We start from the raw sequence: 16584 nt of genomic DNA, 5'->3' as shown, positions 1-16584 counted from the left end.
AGTCCTTACTTTCTGTCTCAGCCACTCCCCTCCATCCTGAAAGGTGCCCCAGTCAGGTAGACTCTTCGGGACTGAGAGCCACAGTCCAGGGAGCCAAGTTCCTGGCTGGAAGCACCTAGACCCTCCCAGACTCTGGGTTTACAGAGAGGCCCCCAGAGCTGCTATGGAGGACACTACAGAGGCCCAGGGCTCAGGCTCTGGGCTCCCTGCCCTGACTTCAATCCCAAATCTCCAACTAATATATTTTTTTTAGGAAGGGGCTCCTTACAACTTCAACTAGGGAGAAAAAAGGATCTTCTGCTAAAGTATGTGAGAACATTGCATTAGGCGGTCTAAATCCAAACTGGGATTAGACAATTCCACTGGAATGCCCCATACTTCAACTAGTTAGTTTTGGTTTCTCACTGACTTGCTCTTACTAATTGGTGCCTTGGCAAGCCACTCACAGACTGCAATGAAGACATTCTAGGAATCAGTCACATTAACTACATGGCTCTGCAGTTAACTAATCATAATTGGTTCACACTTCCCCGTATCCACATCCTCTGTCATCCTCTCCCACATCAACTCTGGGCTTCAGCACATGACTTTTGGTTGCAAAACTGAGCAAGCAGAGATTTGAAATGTACCTGAAAATCTGAGTGTGTCCTCCCCTGCTCCTGGAACCCTAAGCCATTAGGTGAACAGCCTGAGCTAGCCTGCTGGGTGATGAAAGATGTACGGCCTCGTCACCTCTACTGCACAGCTGACAGCCGGCTAACCCCTGGCAGTGGAACTGCCGCTCGCTGAGCATGTCACAGCCCGGCTGACTGCGAACGCAGCTGTGAGGCCAACACAACTGCCAACCCATAAAATCATGATCTGAATAAATGGTGTTATTTGAAGTCGCTATATTTTGGGGTGCTTTGTCACACAGCAAAGCTAACTGACACCATCTACACTAAGACCACTGTCGAGGCTGTAGTTGACCACAGCAAGTAACACGCTTTTTGTAAGTCTCTGGAGGAAAAATTCCTCACAGGCCCCAGGACCAGGACAAGCCAAGCAACCAGCTTGTTTCCACCTTTTGCACTCCGTGATTCTCCCGTGTTACTCTGTGATGATCGGAGTTGAATCTGCGGTGGCCCCCTTCCCGCCTCCCCAGCAGCACCGAGGCTCTTCACTGTGCATCCTGGCATTTTATCCATGCCTGGAGCTCCACCCCTGTTCATTCCGCCCCAGTGTCCTTATGTATTTTATCCATTGTATTATGTGTATTTCTATGAGCGGCCTCAAAATCTTTACACAATAAGCTGGAGTACAGGGAACTAATCCAAGGACTGCGTCACAGCCTTAAAAACAGTAATGAAGACGGGCTGCAGAGTGTCATCCCCAACAGAGATCAGTACTGAGGTTTCCCGCCTTGATCTGACTCCAGGTCTCAAAACAATTTTCACCCAGAAACACAAAAAAGCCAGAATGACTCCATGTGAAGCATTCAGAACTTCTCCACCTTCCCGGGGGTGGGGCGCAGCAGAATAGATGATAAATAGTGGGGCGCCTTGTGTGGGACTTGCCTGGCTTTGATTTCCGGCTTTACCGCTTCTTAGCTGTGTGACCCCGAGTGAGCCAATCCCTGTGGACTCTGTCCTTGAGTTTCTTGGTCTGTGATGTGGGGAGAGTGGCACGGACATCACAGGCTCCCCTGAGGGTGAAGGCAGAGAAGGTGCACCCGGCCCCCACCGCTATCACTACTGTTCCCAATCCTCCTTCTTCCTTCTTCCCAGCCTGTCCGTCATCCTCACTAAGGGGACACAGTGCTAGGAGACGCAATTGAACACCACCGTTAAAAGATACTGTCCGGGGCTTCCCTGGTGGCGCAGTGGTTGAGAGTCCGCCTGCCGATGCAGGTGACATGGGTTCGTGCCCTGGTCCGGGAAGATCCCACATGCTGCGGAGCAGCTGGGCCCGTGAGCCATGGCCGCTGAGCCTGCACGTCTGGAGCCTGTGCTCCGCAACGGAAGAGGCCACAGCAGTGAGAGGCCCGCGTACCACAAAAAAAAAAAAGATTCTGTCCGTACAGCTGGTTCAGCTGACTATGAAATTCCATGCATCGACTGCCTGCTGTTTAATACACACTCCTCCCCAGACTCAGACGCCCGGTGCCACCCAGCCAGGCAGGAAATACCTTTGCCTCGCTGCTTCTTCTCCTTCTGTTCACTTAATTTGTCCAGAGGTAGGTTTGTCATCTCAACTCCGTACACGGTCCTGGCAAGCACCACCGTCAAGGAGTCCATGATGCTGGCCCACTCGTAGATGAGTTCTTCCCAGTCTGTGAGGGAGGACAGCACCCCGAGGAAGTCGTCCCAGAGCTCCCGAGAGATGTACACGCAGAGGTTTGCGCGGATCCAGGCCACCATGAGCGTCTGAAAACGACCAATCAACAGGAGAATTCAACCATCTCCATTTGGAAGAAGTGTACTTTCGACAAAACATTGAAAATCACTATTAATAAAATGAATTTTAACATAAAAAGTGCTTGGGGATACTGTGTTTAATTTCTCAAAATGCATCTGATCCACTGTAATCAAGATTTGAGCTACTGTGAAATTAGTTATCATTCTGAACAGACACTGATCAAAATGATCCTAGTGTCTGTGGTTGGTCCTGGCGGGACCTGGGGAGCCTATTCGCCCCCTCACTCCCTGCAGGGGCCACTCTGAGCCTTGTATTCTGCAGGTAAACCTCCACCTCCACCAGCTCCTGCCTGACTGGCAGCAGATGAGCTCAAAGCAGACTTCAGAGCACAGACCCCAGGAAACAATGCCCTGGACCTCCGCCCACTAGGCCTGCATCTGCCCAGCTCCTCCCCCACTGCAGGCCGTGCAGGGAGGGGGCCCTGCTCTCCTGCGTGCCCCCCGACCCTGACCCCTGCTCCCGGCCTCCTCCTCAGACTCTGCATTTCTGTTAACCCCACCTCACCTTGACCCCCTGCCCATCCTACTTCCCCAGCTCCTACCCATCAGCATGTAAACATGATCCAATTCTTCCTTATCTCAAAAAAACCCCACAGAAGTTCCCTTGAGCCCTGATGTCCCTTTCGAGCTACAGCCCCTTCTTCCCCTTTCAAAGCCAAATTTCTTGAAAGAATGGCCCACACTCACTCCATCTTCCACACTCACTCCATCCTCTGCCACCCCACCTTCTGCCTAGGTTTTGGTCCCCATTCTCATGGCTCCAATGACCATCTGCTCGCTGCCCACATTCAACCCAGACCTCTCGAGATGCTGGTTTCCTGACCCTTCTCTCTGCTCACTCGTAGCCCACATGCCACGTCCTGCAGGCACCTGCCACGCAGCGTAGTTGTGAAAAGAACTCAGTTTCCTCCACTGAGAGTCCTCCAGGCCCTCCACCTGGCCTCTCCTCTCCCGGCCTCTGCACATACCCTTCCCTCCCTCTCTTTCCTCATTTTGCTTCTTTAACTTCCGCCCACTCTTTCAGGTCACAACTTGGACGTCACTTCCTCCTGGGTGTCCCTGATGTCACCCACCCCCAGTCTCCAGGAAGCAGCCTGCATTTCCCCCATCGGAGTTCGTTTCCCTAAGAGTCCCTCAGTCCCCCTGGTCTCACGGTCCACAGTACTACAGCTGCTCGCAGGGGCAACCCTACAACAAGACAATTATGCATGTATTCTGGGTATTTCCTTACCTCCAAGGTGCCCAGCTCCTTACCTCTGCCAAAATATTCCGCATCCTTTAAAATTCAACTCAAAATGTATCTCCCGGGACTTCCCTGGTGGTCCAGTGGTAAAGAATCCGCCTTCCAACGCAGGGGACGAGGGTTCAATCCGTGGTTGGGGAACTAAGCCCGCGTGCCACAACTACTGAGCTCGTGCGCCTCAACTAGAGAGCCCGCGTGCCGCAAACTACAGAGCCCACGCACCCTGGAGCCTGCACGCCACAACTAGAGAAGAGAAAACCCGCACACCACAACCAGAAAGAAGACCTCACACCACAACGAAAGATCCCGCATGCCTCAACGAAGATCCCGCGTGCCTCAACTAAGACCCGACACAGCCTAAAACTAAAATAAATAAAAAACAAACAACAACAAAAAACCAAAATGTATCTCCCTTGAAAGAAGTGCCAAGTCCATCTCAGATGAGCCCCAGATGCTTTCCTAATCTTAGTAGAGGGAATCTTTATAGCCAAAGTCTGGGTAACTTCCCTGATCTATTGTCAGAGCTAAAATGTACCAGGTAAGGTGCCAACTTGCCAATATCTCTGCCCAACCCAGATGCAAATAGGCTCCCACTGCTGTCAGGAGTTGTACTGTGCATGGGATGGGGGTGAATTTGCTTTTTAATTTAGATTAGATTAGACGGGTTCAGGGTCGTATGGCCGTAGACTGCTTTTTAATTAAAAGAAATTTTTCTAATATAGACCTAGGAAAACTTTGAGAAAAAGAAAGGAGTCTGTACCTAGACAAGCCTGCTCTGACCACCTGAAAAATCATATATAAAGTGACCCTCACGACAATGTACCTGTTCTCTGTTTTAATTCATGTTAACTACACTTTTTAAAGGGGTAAAAATGTTAAAGTTGAGCTAAAATAGTTGAGTGTATTGAAAACAAGGTTCTAAACACTCATATTTAAAATCTGGTTCTAAGATGAATGAATTTTTTAAAAATTAAGGACAATGCAAAAGGAAAAAGTAAAATAATGTTACCATTTATTGTTATTAGTACTTTATTATACATTTTTATTCTGACTAAAATGCCAGCTTCTGTTTATTCATTTTTTACACTCCTGTTTTCAAAATGAGTTTGAGGTCATTACCATAAAGTGCATATACACAATAAAATTAATAAATGGTAGATCAAAAATGTAATCTTCCAGGGGTTTCCCTAGTGGTGCACTGGTTAAGAATCCGCCTGCCAATGCAGGGGACACGGGTTCAAGCCCTGATCCGGGAAGATCCCATGTACCGCGGAGCAATTAAGCCTGTGCGCCACAACTACTGAGCCTGCGCTCTAGAGTCCGTGAGCCACAACTACTGAAGCCCGCGCACCTAGAGTCCATGCTCCGTGACAAGAGAAGCCACCGCAATGAGAAGCCCGCACACGGCAACAAAGAGTAGCCCCCGCTCGACGCAGTTAGAGAAAGCCCGCACACAGCAATGAAGACCCAACACAGCCAGAAATAAAATAAAATAAATTTTAAAATATACATATAATCTTCCAGAGTAGGAGAATGCAGAGACTGGCCAAGTTGCCAGGACTCAGCCTCACATGTCACGGCGCTGGCTTCAGGTTTAAAAGCAGAGGAGTGTGTATAAGATGCCCCCTGGGTCCTGCACCGGCCTCGCTTTATTGACTAATTATTAGACAAGGACAGAACCATGACTTCCTGCAGCTCATAGGCTTCACCTCCACAAATCTCACAAACATGTGCATCATCACACATCACACCTCATTCTCATTCACAGCTAAGGACAGTCAGCAGACGTAAGCCCAGGGCCCCCTTTTCTAACAGGAAGAGGGGAAGAGAGGGCCTCAGACTCGGTTGTCACTAACCTGGTTTGTGACCTGGACAATTTACGTGGCTTTTCTGGAGTCCTATTTCTCTCTAAAGATAAAAAGCTGAATAAGGGCATCCCTAATTTCATCCTTCGGCACTGAAAGTCATGTTTTATCAAGTATGTCTTGGCACACAAGACGTATAAAAGACACCTTCACTGGTAAATCACTCCTTTTCTTACAAAGTTTCCTAACCAACCACTTTCTATGTCTCTCTACCCACCTCACTTAGGGGATGACATAATTTTAAGGTATTGGCTCAGGCTATAAACAGAAGGACCGAAGTCCAAGTTTCCTGATATACTTCTGAGCTTCAAGCAGGAGGCACAGTTAGCACTGATGGAAGTACGTAAAGCATCATTTATGGCAATCAGCATGACGTGGTAAGTATTTAAAACTAAGTAAAACTCAACTATCCTTTCAAGAAAATTTGTCAACCCAACTTATTTACTGACAGAGAAAAAACTAAACGCTAAAGGAAAAATTAGAAAAAGATAAAAGGATAATGGCAACTTAAAATTCCCCGTCCCCTTTAATAGTCTCTTTATTCAAAATTTTAAAAATCAAGTATCTGGCAATTGTAGACAGGCTGCATGACCACACAAATAATGATCAGACAGCACTTTTTTTTTTTTTTTTTTTTTTTTTTTTTTGCGGTACGTGGGCCTCTCACTGTCGTGGCCTCTCCCGTTGCGGAGCACAGGCTCCGGACGCGCAGGCTCAGCGGCCATGGCTCACGGGCCCAGCCGCTCCGCGGCATATGGGATCCTCCCGGAACGGGGCACGAACCCGTGTCCCCTGCATCGGCAGGCGGACTCTCAACCACTGCGCCACCAGGGAATCCAGAGAGCACATTTTAATTGTAGGATGGGACTAAGATGGAGCCGCCTGACTGCCTGGCAGATCTGCCCTGACCTTTCACATTTCCCTCCTCCTGGGGTCTCACAAAAGGACTTGGGAGGCCAACAGATGATCATAAATCCAGGTGCATCCTCTCTGATTCTTCCAACAACCCTGGAAGGTAGGAAGGAGCCCTTTCCTGACTGTGGCAGATGAGGGACAAGACTCAGAAAGATGAAGTGATTTGCTCAAGGCCACACAAGCCAGGAAGTACCAGAGCTGGGGTCAGAACCCAGAATCTGTCTAAGTCTAAAAAGCACATCTTCTCTCTGCTACTTTATGGTTAGCTCTTAATTAATGTAAGCATTCCTCTGGATGCGCTGAACCACTGCCAAAATAATAACAACAACGACATCAAAATCATTAATAATCATGGACTCCAAACTCATCTTCGAGTAAGATCTGACAAGACTTCTCCATTAATGAGGAGGATTCTGCCCCTCTCCCCAAACCCAAACCAAACAAACAGAAACCACACTCTACAATACACTCTTGCTTAGTTTAGTGACAAGTTCTCACTCTAATTCCAAGACCCACAATAGATATGGGACTAGACAACTGGTGAGGAGTGGGGCCCAGGCACCCGTCGCCTAAGCCCGGCCCCCATCCATGACACATGGCAGCTCCAGTCCCATCAAGAAGGGGAGGTCAGGATATGGGAACATATGTATATGTATAACTGATTCACTTTGTTATAAAGCAGAAACTAACACACCATTGTAAAGCAATTACACCCCAATAAAGATTTTAAAAAAAAAAAAAGAAGGGGAGGTCAGGAAGGTCGAACAGTGAGATGCCCCAGAGTCAGAGCAAGGTGAGCAGAGGGTCTGTCTGTCCAGGCAGACCGCAGGGCAGGTGGTCAGTGCCACCTTACAGGCGAGAGCACAGCAAAGTGGGACACACAGAAGGGTGTGCAGAGCACTTCACCCATCCAGTGAAGGCAAGGTTATCAGACTAAAGGTGATTATACCATGAGGGGTTAACTGAGTTCATGCCAATTACTCCTGCAGCCTTTCCTACGTTTCTCGTCAGGTCAGGATCATTCAGTCATAGTAAACTATTCAAAATTAATATGAACAGCTGGCTTCTCTTGCGTTACAAAGGGAATATTTGGCTTTATTTAGAGTACTAACTTCTCTTTTTTGTCACTTTCACCCACAGAACCTACCTGTATTCTGGATATGCTCTTAACACATAACCTCCAAAACCATCTTCCAGTCCCCGAGGAGGGCAGCCACCTCTGTCCCTGCAGTGTCACCCCAGCTGATGGTCCACCCTCGTTCTCCTGTTGGATTACTCAAAGTCAGGCCCATCCACTGGACCACAGCCTTTATTGGATAGAACGTCACATTCTTTCACACTGCTCTCTGTCAGAAATATTTCATAACAACCATGCATTCCATAAATACTAGTGATTCTAGAAAAGAGAAATGCTGCAACAGGCTGCCGCCCTCAGGACCCTTTCAACTTCTTTCCAGGCCGTCAGTTCCTCACCTGCCTTCTCCTCTCTGCCCCTTAGGGTGACGTCAGAGACTCCTGCGCTAGACCCTTCTTGCCATGAGATGCAGGAACCGCAGCCATCTCCTTGGCTCTCCGCTCCCATTGGAGGCCAACCCGGCTCCTCACCTGGTCCAGAACTTCACCTCTGAGGTTCTCCCTGCCCCAGACGACGCTGCTCTCCCTCCCTGGATCATCCCCACTGGTGACCGAGCATACTTTACCGCCACCTTCCTGAAACCCTGCTCCCCACATCCCCGCTGGCTCCAGCTCACCCCCTCCTCCCCGCTCCCTTCTACACCATTCCCTCTGCAAAGCTGTGACTCTAGCTGGGACCTCCACTGCCCAGCTCTCACTTTCTCCTCCATCCACTCCAGGTGGGCCTCATTCCCCTAGAACATTCTCAGCCACCAACATCTTGGCAAAGCCAACAGTCGACTGGCTGTCTCCTCTTACTCAACACTGCTCTCAGGGCATCCAGGACACATGCGCCCCCAGTGACCCTCCCAGGTCACTGGCCACCATTCCTCAGCATCTCTGGCTGGCCCTCTCCATCTGACCATCGGCAGATGGCCCTCTTCTCTCTGACACACTCTCCCTCCCCAGGTGATCCCACCCAGCCCTGTGGCTTTAAACACAATCGCTCAGCACATCAATGGCCCTCACACGTTTATCTCTAGACCGAACCTCTCCCATCCTATTCCAATTCCCATGCTCTGTCCATCCTTCATCTCTTCAAATCTACCTGGCCCGACACCAAGGGCATCAGCTCTTGTCATCTTCCTAATTTCTAGCAACCTTCAGCAAATCAAAAGAGGAAGTAGATGGCAGAAAGGTGGGAAGGCCTAAGAGAAGAGCAGCACTAATTGTAAAGACAAGATTACAACCTTCAAGACAAAGCTAAGAAGGAAATTTTCTAATTAAATTTTTAGAAATTTAAAGTTAGTTTAATTTTACTCTTGAAATTCTGTGATTAAAACTAATTTGCTGTAAAATCTAATTCATTTCTTGCATTTGCAGTGTTTTAATAAAAAAAACTTACCCTAAACAGTAACCCTGCCAAGCTCTGGGCAAACAAGTCCTTTATTTGTTTATCCTTTGGCTTCTGCATGACAGCTTCCGTTATCCTGAGTAGTATTTGCAACATCTGTTCCCTGGGCCACACAAAATAAAAGCTCATATTATTCATCACATCTCCAAAGCACTTACATTTATAGGTACATGAAATTCTCTTAAGGATTCAGCAAAATTGATAATCACATATCATTCAGAAGTATCTCAATGCCCATTACATAATGAATACCATACTTATCAAAATAAGCTAGCTTATGTTACCACAGTTCTAAAAATACGCCTCTTGTGCCCACATCAGTAGACAGGACAACCCAGGTCTCATCCCAGCTTGACCACCACCCCCCGGTTGTAAAAATGGAGGCGACGCGTTTTCTCCACCTGTGCCAGCACCTACGGCACACGGGGAGAACGTGCCTACTGAACTTACGCAGCACTCTCAAACTTTCACATCCATTATTTTACTTAAACTGAGCGGCCTCCCTATCTCTGTGTGTGACAGTAAACAACATGGACTTTCTGGTCCTCGTCCTGGGGAGGTCTTCCGTCAGCAGTGGTGGGTGGCCGCGCTCCACAGCACTCCCACAGGTAGGAGGGCTGGGAAAGGTCACCACTGGACGCTTAGGGTACAGAGCTTTGTGCCTGGAAGATCCTGACTCTGCAAACAGGGCACCCCTCGGAACCGCGGTCACAATGTCTCCATCACAGCACTCCTCGCACGGTGTTTTTTTTTTTTTTTTGCTGTTTTGGGTCTTCGTTACTGCGTGTGGGCTTTCTCTATTTGTGGCGAGCAGGGGCTACTCTTTGTTGCGGTCCGCGGGCTTCTCATTGAGGTGGCTTCTCTTGTTGCAGAGCACGAGTCTAGGCGCACGGGCTTAGGTAGCTGTGGCACGTGGGCCCAGTAGTTGTGGCACACGGGCTTAGTTGCTCCCCAGCATATGGGATCTTCCCGGACCAGGGCTCGAACCCATGTCCCCTGCATTGGCAGGCGGATTCTTAACCACTGCGCCACCAGGGAAGTCCCGGAGATGGCATTTTATGTAAAAAGTCTTTGAAGAGTATAAAACACTAGAGACACAAAATAGCACCGCTAATTGTGATGATGATGGTAAGTTCTCTAGCACAGCCAAAGGGCATTCTTCTCTCTCACAGCTGAGTTACATTCTTCACATCTTCCCCCAGATGCCATGGAAACGGAGAACACATTATTTTCTGTTAATGGAGGGAAATCACCCCGGTCCCTTTAACTACTTCGAGGTCTTGAGCACGAACCGTTCGTTCATCTCTGTAACTTCCTCCTTGGCCTGGCTCTTCAGTGATAAAACCAAGTGGACAAAGTAATCTGGTCCAGGTTGGATAATAAGATCTCAAATCATGGTTCCTTTATAGTTTTCTCACATTTCTGAGAACAATGTTTTCTCTTAACACGATGCTGGATCTCATTAAACTTCTCCAGGGTCTCCTGCCCTCCTCGTGGCTGACCCTGTCCGACTTCCGTCCTGGTTTCTGCAGGTGCCCGTTCCCACTGTGCTCTGCTCTGCCTGCCCGCCCGGCCCCCTACCCACGGACCCTGCAGGCTCAGGACTAGAGGATCGGGGCACGCATGCCTGGAGCAGCTGGCGACTTTGAGGAGGATGAGGGGAGAAATGGCCCAGGGCTGGGACAGCCTGTGCTCGCCCCGGCCAGCGTCCCCCGGGCCCTGTCACAGGGGGAAGGGAGGGCTGCACCCAGGGTCGCCTCTGCTGCGCACCTTGTGTGCTGCTCAAGACAAGGAAAAACAGCCCCTTCCACACCCATCGTGCGAACGTGAGAACAAGAAACGTAGTAACTTTCAGCCAAAACCTCAGTCATGGGAACTGTTACCAAAGATGCAGACCTGATGGAGGCAAAGACCGACACAGACACAAGGCAGGTTTAACTTCTGAACCTAAGAAAGCTTGGGAACCACAACATTCCCACACGGAGTCTTCTGGAAGAGAATGGGGGTGGAAAACTACCTCCAGTTTGGAAAAATCTTTGCTAACAGTTCTGATCTCTGCTTGTTCCTTTGTGTTTTGAGAAACATTAACTCTGGTCGCTCCTCTCAAAGGGGACCTGCCTGAAGAGCGAGACCAGGACGGCCCATGTGTGCTCCCGAGTGGCGGAGGAGCGGCTCTTGCTGCCTCTTTGTTCTCTACTTTGCCCCCATCTCCTTGCACACCTACTCACTAACACCGGCTATCCCCTCTTTGGGGGCCACTACTCGGCACCTGCCGGGCTACAGCCTGCTCTCAGCCACCGTCATCCACCGCCACAGAGTCTGCACTCCAGGCACTGTCTCTCTCCACGCAGCAGCCAGAGATCTTTTGGAAACATAAATCGGGTCGTGTCACACTCTCGCGCTCAAGCAGAGGTAGCGGGGACCTTCCTGCAGCCCGCGGGGCCCTGTGCCCCCTGGCCTGGGGTGCCCCCCACTGCACTGGCCGCCATCTCATCCTGCCCGGAACCCAGCAGCTGTGACCTGCAGTTCCTCCTCGTGGGGATGCTCTTCCCTCTGGGCTCTGCTCAGAGAGGCCTTCCCACCCTCCACACTGCCCCCCACAACCAGCTCCACGGTTCTTAGCGCTGAACCCCACCTGACCCCACTTTTGTGTTCATCGCGTCTCTCAGGCCTATGAGGACGGATGCCTCGGGAGGGCAGGGACCCTGTCTGTCTAGTTTACCCTCTGTCCTCACAGTAGAAGCTCCCTAGTTATTTACCAGATGAAAGAAGGGAGGGAGGGAGGGAGGGAATTCACTGATCGTCCGGTACTTCAATACACAGGAAAATCTGCTAGGCAAATAGATCACATCCCTGGTCTATGCTCTACTGACTTTAGTTTTTTTTTTTCGGTGAGTATTTTCATCTATTCCTATATTTTGATTTTTTTATAGTTTTACCTGGAAATCTCTGAATTATTAAAGAAACAGAGAAGCATTGTTTAATTTTATTTCCTAGAATTTTCACCCCAAAAAAGATTATCAAAAATATCAAAATATTACTGATACACTGGTATACAGAATTCATAGAGTTTTCAAAGGAAAAAAAAAGCATCAAAAACACTTGATACAACTGGTATGTGGAGCAGATATTTCAGTTGAAAGCTTCCAGCATTTCTCATTGCTTTCAGCATCACTGACACAGCTTTTAACTTTGTTTAAATTGCCTTGTTCATCCCTGTGACGCTTTAGCAACAGCTTCTCGGCAAACAGTGCTAAGTGTAAAAGTCTGGGAAAGATGACACCGGAAGGTACAGCTTCAAGTGACCATTTTAGCATCTGTGGTTCCTGTATTTGTGCACCTTCGGCCCGCCGGCTTCCTCTGGGCCCGCTCCCCCTCATCTGAGAAAGAAAAGGGCTGGATGCAAGGCCCTGGAGGCCCTGCGGGCTCAGTCCCATCTCACCCCCATGGCTCCCTGAGCAACGGCTCCAGCCTCCAGAGCACAGGCCTGGGAACAGGGACTCCGAGCATTTCTGGGAGGCAGGTGCCACCAGCCCGGGTCTGAAGGTGCTGACCACTGCCAGGCAGGTAGGGAGGGTGCTCCCTGGGTGGGAGGAACCTGCAAGGACCGGACTGGACAAGTAGAAGGGAGAGGCTGCCCCCCACCCCCCAAACCTTAGGAGCTGGAGGGATGTGCAGACACTCATCACGGGAAACTCTAATGCACTGCTAACCTCTGGGACATTATAGACACAAAGACACCAAACAAAAATGAACGACCAGGAGGAAAACACTTCACATACGTGTATTTTAATGACGCCACTATATTTTTCACTGCACTCTGACAATTTATCACTTAAAATAACTGTTTTTCTAAAATGAATTTAAAACTTCAAGTTTAAAACAATCAAATCAGTTAAAAGTATTCTGGAGCAATTAACCAACCCTCCTGGGATTATGAAGAATGACATTATGAAACGTCAGTTACTGCTTTTCCACAAACTGCTTGATGACAGTTTAAAATGGAAAAATCTACTATTAAGTAATATGACTGCTTTCTCTTAATTTGAGAACTTTTTTTAAAACCAATAATGAAAATAAATGAACTGTCAAAGTACTGGATACTTACCTTCATAATTCTGTTACAAAAGACTGATTATCATCTCATCGTTCACTTTGTAGAGCTATTTAATAAACGAAGCCTTTAGCATTTTAATTATTTCGTTGAAAACAGAAACATCTGTTTTACAGTGTTAATTTACTGAAAAGATACTCACCATGTCTTCTTATTCATTGTAAGCTCCATTATCATGCGCCTAAAAAACATCAGAACAGCTTTACACGCATCAACTTGCTCCTTCAAGAGCATGGGAACTTCCACACACGGTTCCAGCAAGAAGACGTTTGCAGCGTTTGTCAAAAATACCTTAGAATCAACACATTTTACATGAGAAGATATAATTAAACAGATAAACCTGAACAAATTTTGTTTAAAGGGAATGATATTAATTTCACCTTTGAGCTATTTCAATAAGACAAGTGGTACCAACACATACTCAAATTTATTCTAGTTCACCCCTTAGAATTACTTAAATACTGATCCTTGAAAGATCTTTTCTAGAAAAATAATTGTTATTACATATTAATATTGCAGATTTGGAAATTTATGAATCAGAAAGGCTTCTGCAGATTTCTTTTTGACACCCCCTCAAAAATTTTTTAAAAAGATAAGACAGGATCATTGCCTGTGGGTGAGGAACCTTGGGGGGCCGGCAGAGAGGGTAGGGGCCCTGGGTCAGACAGCGGCTGGAAAGAAAGACCTGGCTCTTGTTGAGTCTCCAGCCTTGCTGACATGAAGGCCTTGCTGACAGGAGGCAGCCAGTACCACCCAAAGGGCAGTCAGCAAAGGGGCAAAGGCGTGTGGCCAACACTGCACACCTTCCAGGAGCATGGGTTTTCAATATGAGAAATACAATATGCAGCAGAACACAAAACCTAAGGAAATTCTTAGGATAAAAACTGAGATTTCCAACAAAATTTAGAAAGTACGCCAACTGCTCTACACTCTGCCTTTAGGATACAAGTCCCCTGTCCTGTACCATCCTTAGAGAGTTGTGGGGAGCACGGATCCAGGCTACCCTGTAGGGAGTTATTGCCCAGGGGCACTGCTGCAGCATAACAACATGTCATCATTTACACAGAGTCAGGACATTCTGAGCTGTCAACCTGGTGCCAAGGGTGGAGCTTCTCCACCTTCTAGACCTACAGTCCCTCTTAGTTCTCCTCTCTATTCAACAGCACAGACACCAATGATCTGGGGACAAACAGAGCTGGCTCACTTGTGGACGAAATCCATTAACACAGCATCTCAAAACAGATGCACAAACTGACCAGAGGAACTGAAATGAGCACACTCAAAAGTCAAGTGGGCGAACTAAAATGCTGACAGCCTCTGAGATAATTTTATGCAAGATTAAAAATGTATCGTGTCCCAATTTTCTAGGAAGAATCACAAAATCAGCACTGTAATAGTTGATAACAGATGATAACAGCACTTGTGAAGATTTACTAAGCTTCGAGTAAGAAAAATGAAAATAAAGAACCTTTTGACTAGCGAACTATAGCTTTAGTGACTATGTCTTTTAAAGAAGTACGCCATAGATGATATACTACAATACAGATTCTTTTTAATTCAATGTACTTGGCTCCTTGATTTAATTTTAAACCTTTGCATACTCCAAAGTAAAAGTGAGGAGTCTTCATATATTATATTTCTTTCACTTTACTTTCAAAACAACATCAAAAATGTTGAATCCATGACTATTTATTACCATGTTAGTATCAGTTAGGATAAAAATAGATCAACAAAATGAGTATGTCCAAACTGTACCTGTCAGAAGCAACTATAAAACAGTACTATCTTATCAAACCTTCATTTGGCCACGTTTTCCTCATTAACCAAATCAAGGACCAAGGTACTCGATAAAATGAGAACAAAAACAGCTATCTAAATCCAAACAAAATATTTTTTAAAACTGTAGAGCTATAATCAAGTAGAAATTCTCTTTCTTGGCTCAGCCAAGGGGATTAAGTTCTCCTTCTAGAGAATAAATAACTCACCTGAACTCAGGGAAATAACAGGCACCCGCAACCCCAACTGGCCGACTACGGGATGCTCTGCGGGGAGGGGGCGGGGCGGGGACTCCTGCAACCACTGCTCTGGTGGGCACACAGGTGACATTTAGGAGCTGCGCCAAAATTCTCTGAAGCTATTCAAGTAAAATCATCTTGAGTTTTTTAAAGCTAATATTATTTGCTGATTTTCAAATTATTTGCTGATTTTCAATGAAAAATGAGAAAATTCATTAATTACAGTATATTAAACTGCCAATTAATTTAAAAACAAAAAGGATCCCACGATAAGGAATCCTCTCAAGAGACAGATGACAGAAACACGGTATCACTGAAAACTGGGTACCATGCCTTCCTGCCCCAGACCCTACGCCCAGCCTCTGTGTGGGAGGCCTAACTGGACACAGAGGAACGTGCATATGGATATGGGGAGGAGGGTGGGGTGCCAGGGATCAGGGGAAAGAGAGGGACCCTGTGTTTTCACTTATACTTCTAACAACCTTCACACTGGGTGCAACCCAAGAGGTAATCTTTTTTTTTGAGATAAATCTCCATTTTTGAGATCAAATCCTGAGATCTGGGGAGACTGAGTGATAAGCCAAAGCTGCTTTTCCCAATGTTCCCAAATGGTATTTCATATATTCATTCAGATAAATATCTAAAAATTACTGCATTAATCATCATTCTTCATAAACACAGGCAAGTTTTAAGAGGAATATTACTTATACGATTATATAATCACCAAGTTTGTCTTACAAATTAGAATCCAGGTAACTCACTACCCATATGTGTTCAGAATGTGGCACATATATACAATGGAATATTACTCAGCCGTAAAAAGAAAAGAAATTGAGTTATTTGTAATGAGGTGGATGGACCTAGAGTCTGTCATACAGAGTGAAGTCAGTCAGAGAGAGAAAAACAAATACCGTATGCTAACACATATACATGGAATCTAAAAAAAGAAAAAAAATGGTTCTGAAGAACCTAGGGGCAGGACAGGAATAAAGACGCAGACGTAGAGAATGGACTTGAGGACACGGGGAGGGGGAAGGGTAAGCTGGGAAGAAGTGAGAGAGTAGCATTGACATATATACACTACCAAACGTAAAACAGATAGCTAGTGGGAAGCAGCTGCATAGCACAGGGAAATCAGCTCAGTGCTTTGTGACCACCTAGAGGGGTGGGATAGGGAGGGTGGGAGGGAGATGCAAGAGGGAGGGGATATGGGAACATATGTATATGTACAGCTGATTCACTTTGTTATAAAGCAGAAACTAACACACCATTGTAAAGTAATTATACTCCAATAAAGATGTTAAATAAATAAATAAAAAGAAGATACTTTTAAGGTTGAAATCTCAGTCATATATTCACTGTTTAACAATCCCTCTCAAAAAACTGCAACCAGTTCAGATGCTTCTCTGACTAAAAAAAAAAAAAAAATCTTTATAAATTGAAGGTGGG

At 46.8% G+C, this 16584-nt stretch overlaps 1 protein-coding gene across 4 annotated transcripts in view; it reads right to left on the bottom strand.

Moving 5' to 3' along the window:
* The window catches only part of RALGAPA2 (Ral GTPase activating protein catalytic subunit alpha 2), a 282721-nt gene that overhangs the window by 183230 nt on the left and 82907 nt on the right, over positions 1-16584 (bottom strand). For all 4 annotated transcript variants that reach the window (XR_013831632.1, XM_079945309.1, XM_079945307.1 and 1 more), the window contains 3 exons: positions 13263-13411; positions 8998-9109; positions 2168-2405 (listed from right to left, as the gene is read on the bottom strand). Coding sequence is in view for 3 of the 4 variants with exons in the window: in XM_079945309.1 (XP_079801435.1) it covers positions 2168-2405; positions 8998-9109; positions 13263-13411 (499 nt within the window). In the remaining variant the exon portion in view is untranslated. The remainder of the gene's footprint in view (positions 1-2167; positions 2406-8997; positions 9110-13262; positions 13412-16584) is intronic.

The sequence above is a fragment of the Stenella coeruleoalba genome (genome assembly GCF_951394435.1).
Source record: "Stenella coeruleoalba genome assembly, chromosome: 15".
In the NCBI taxonomy this organism is placed as follows: Eukaryota; Metazoa; Chordata; class Mammalia; order Artiodactyla; family Delphinidae; genus Stenella; species Stenella coeruleoalba.
This window is presented reverse-complemented; position numbering and strand designations above follow the sequence as displayed.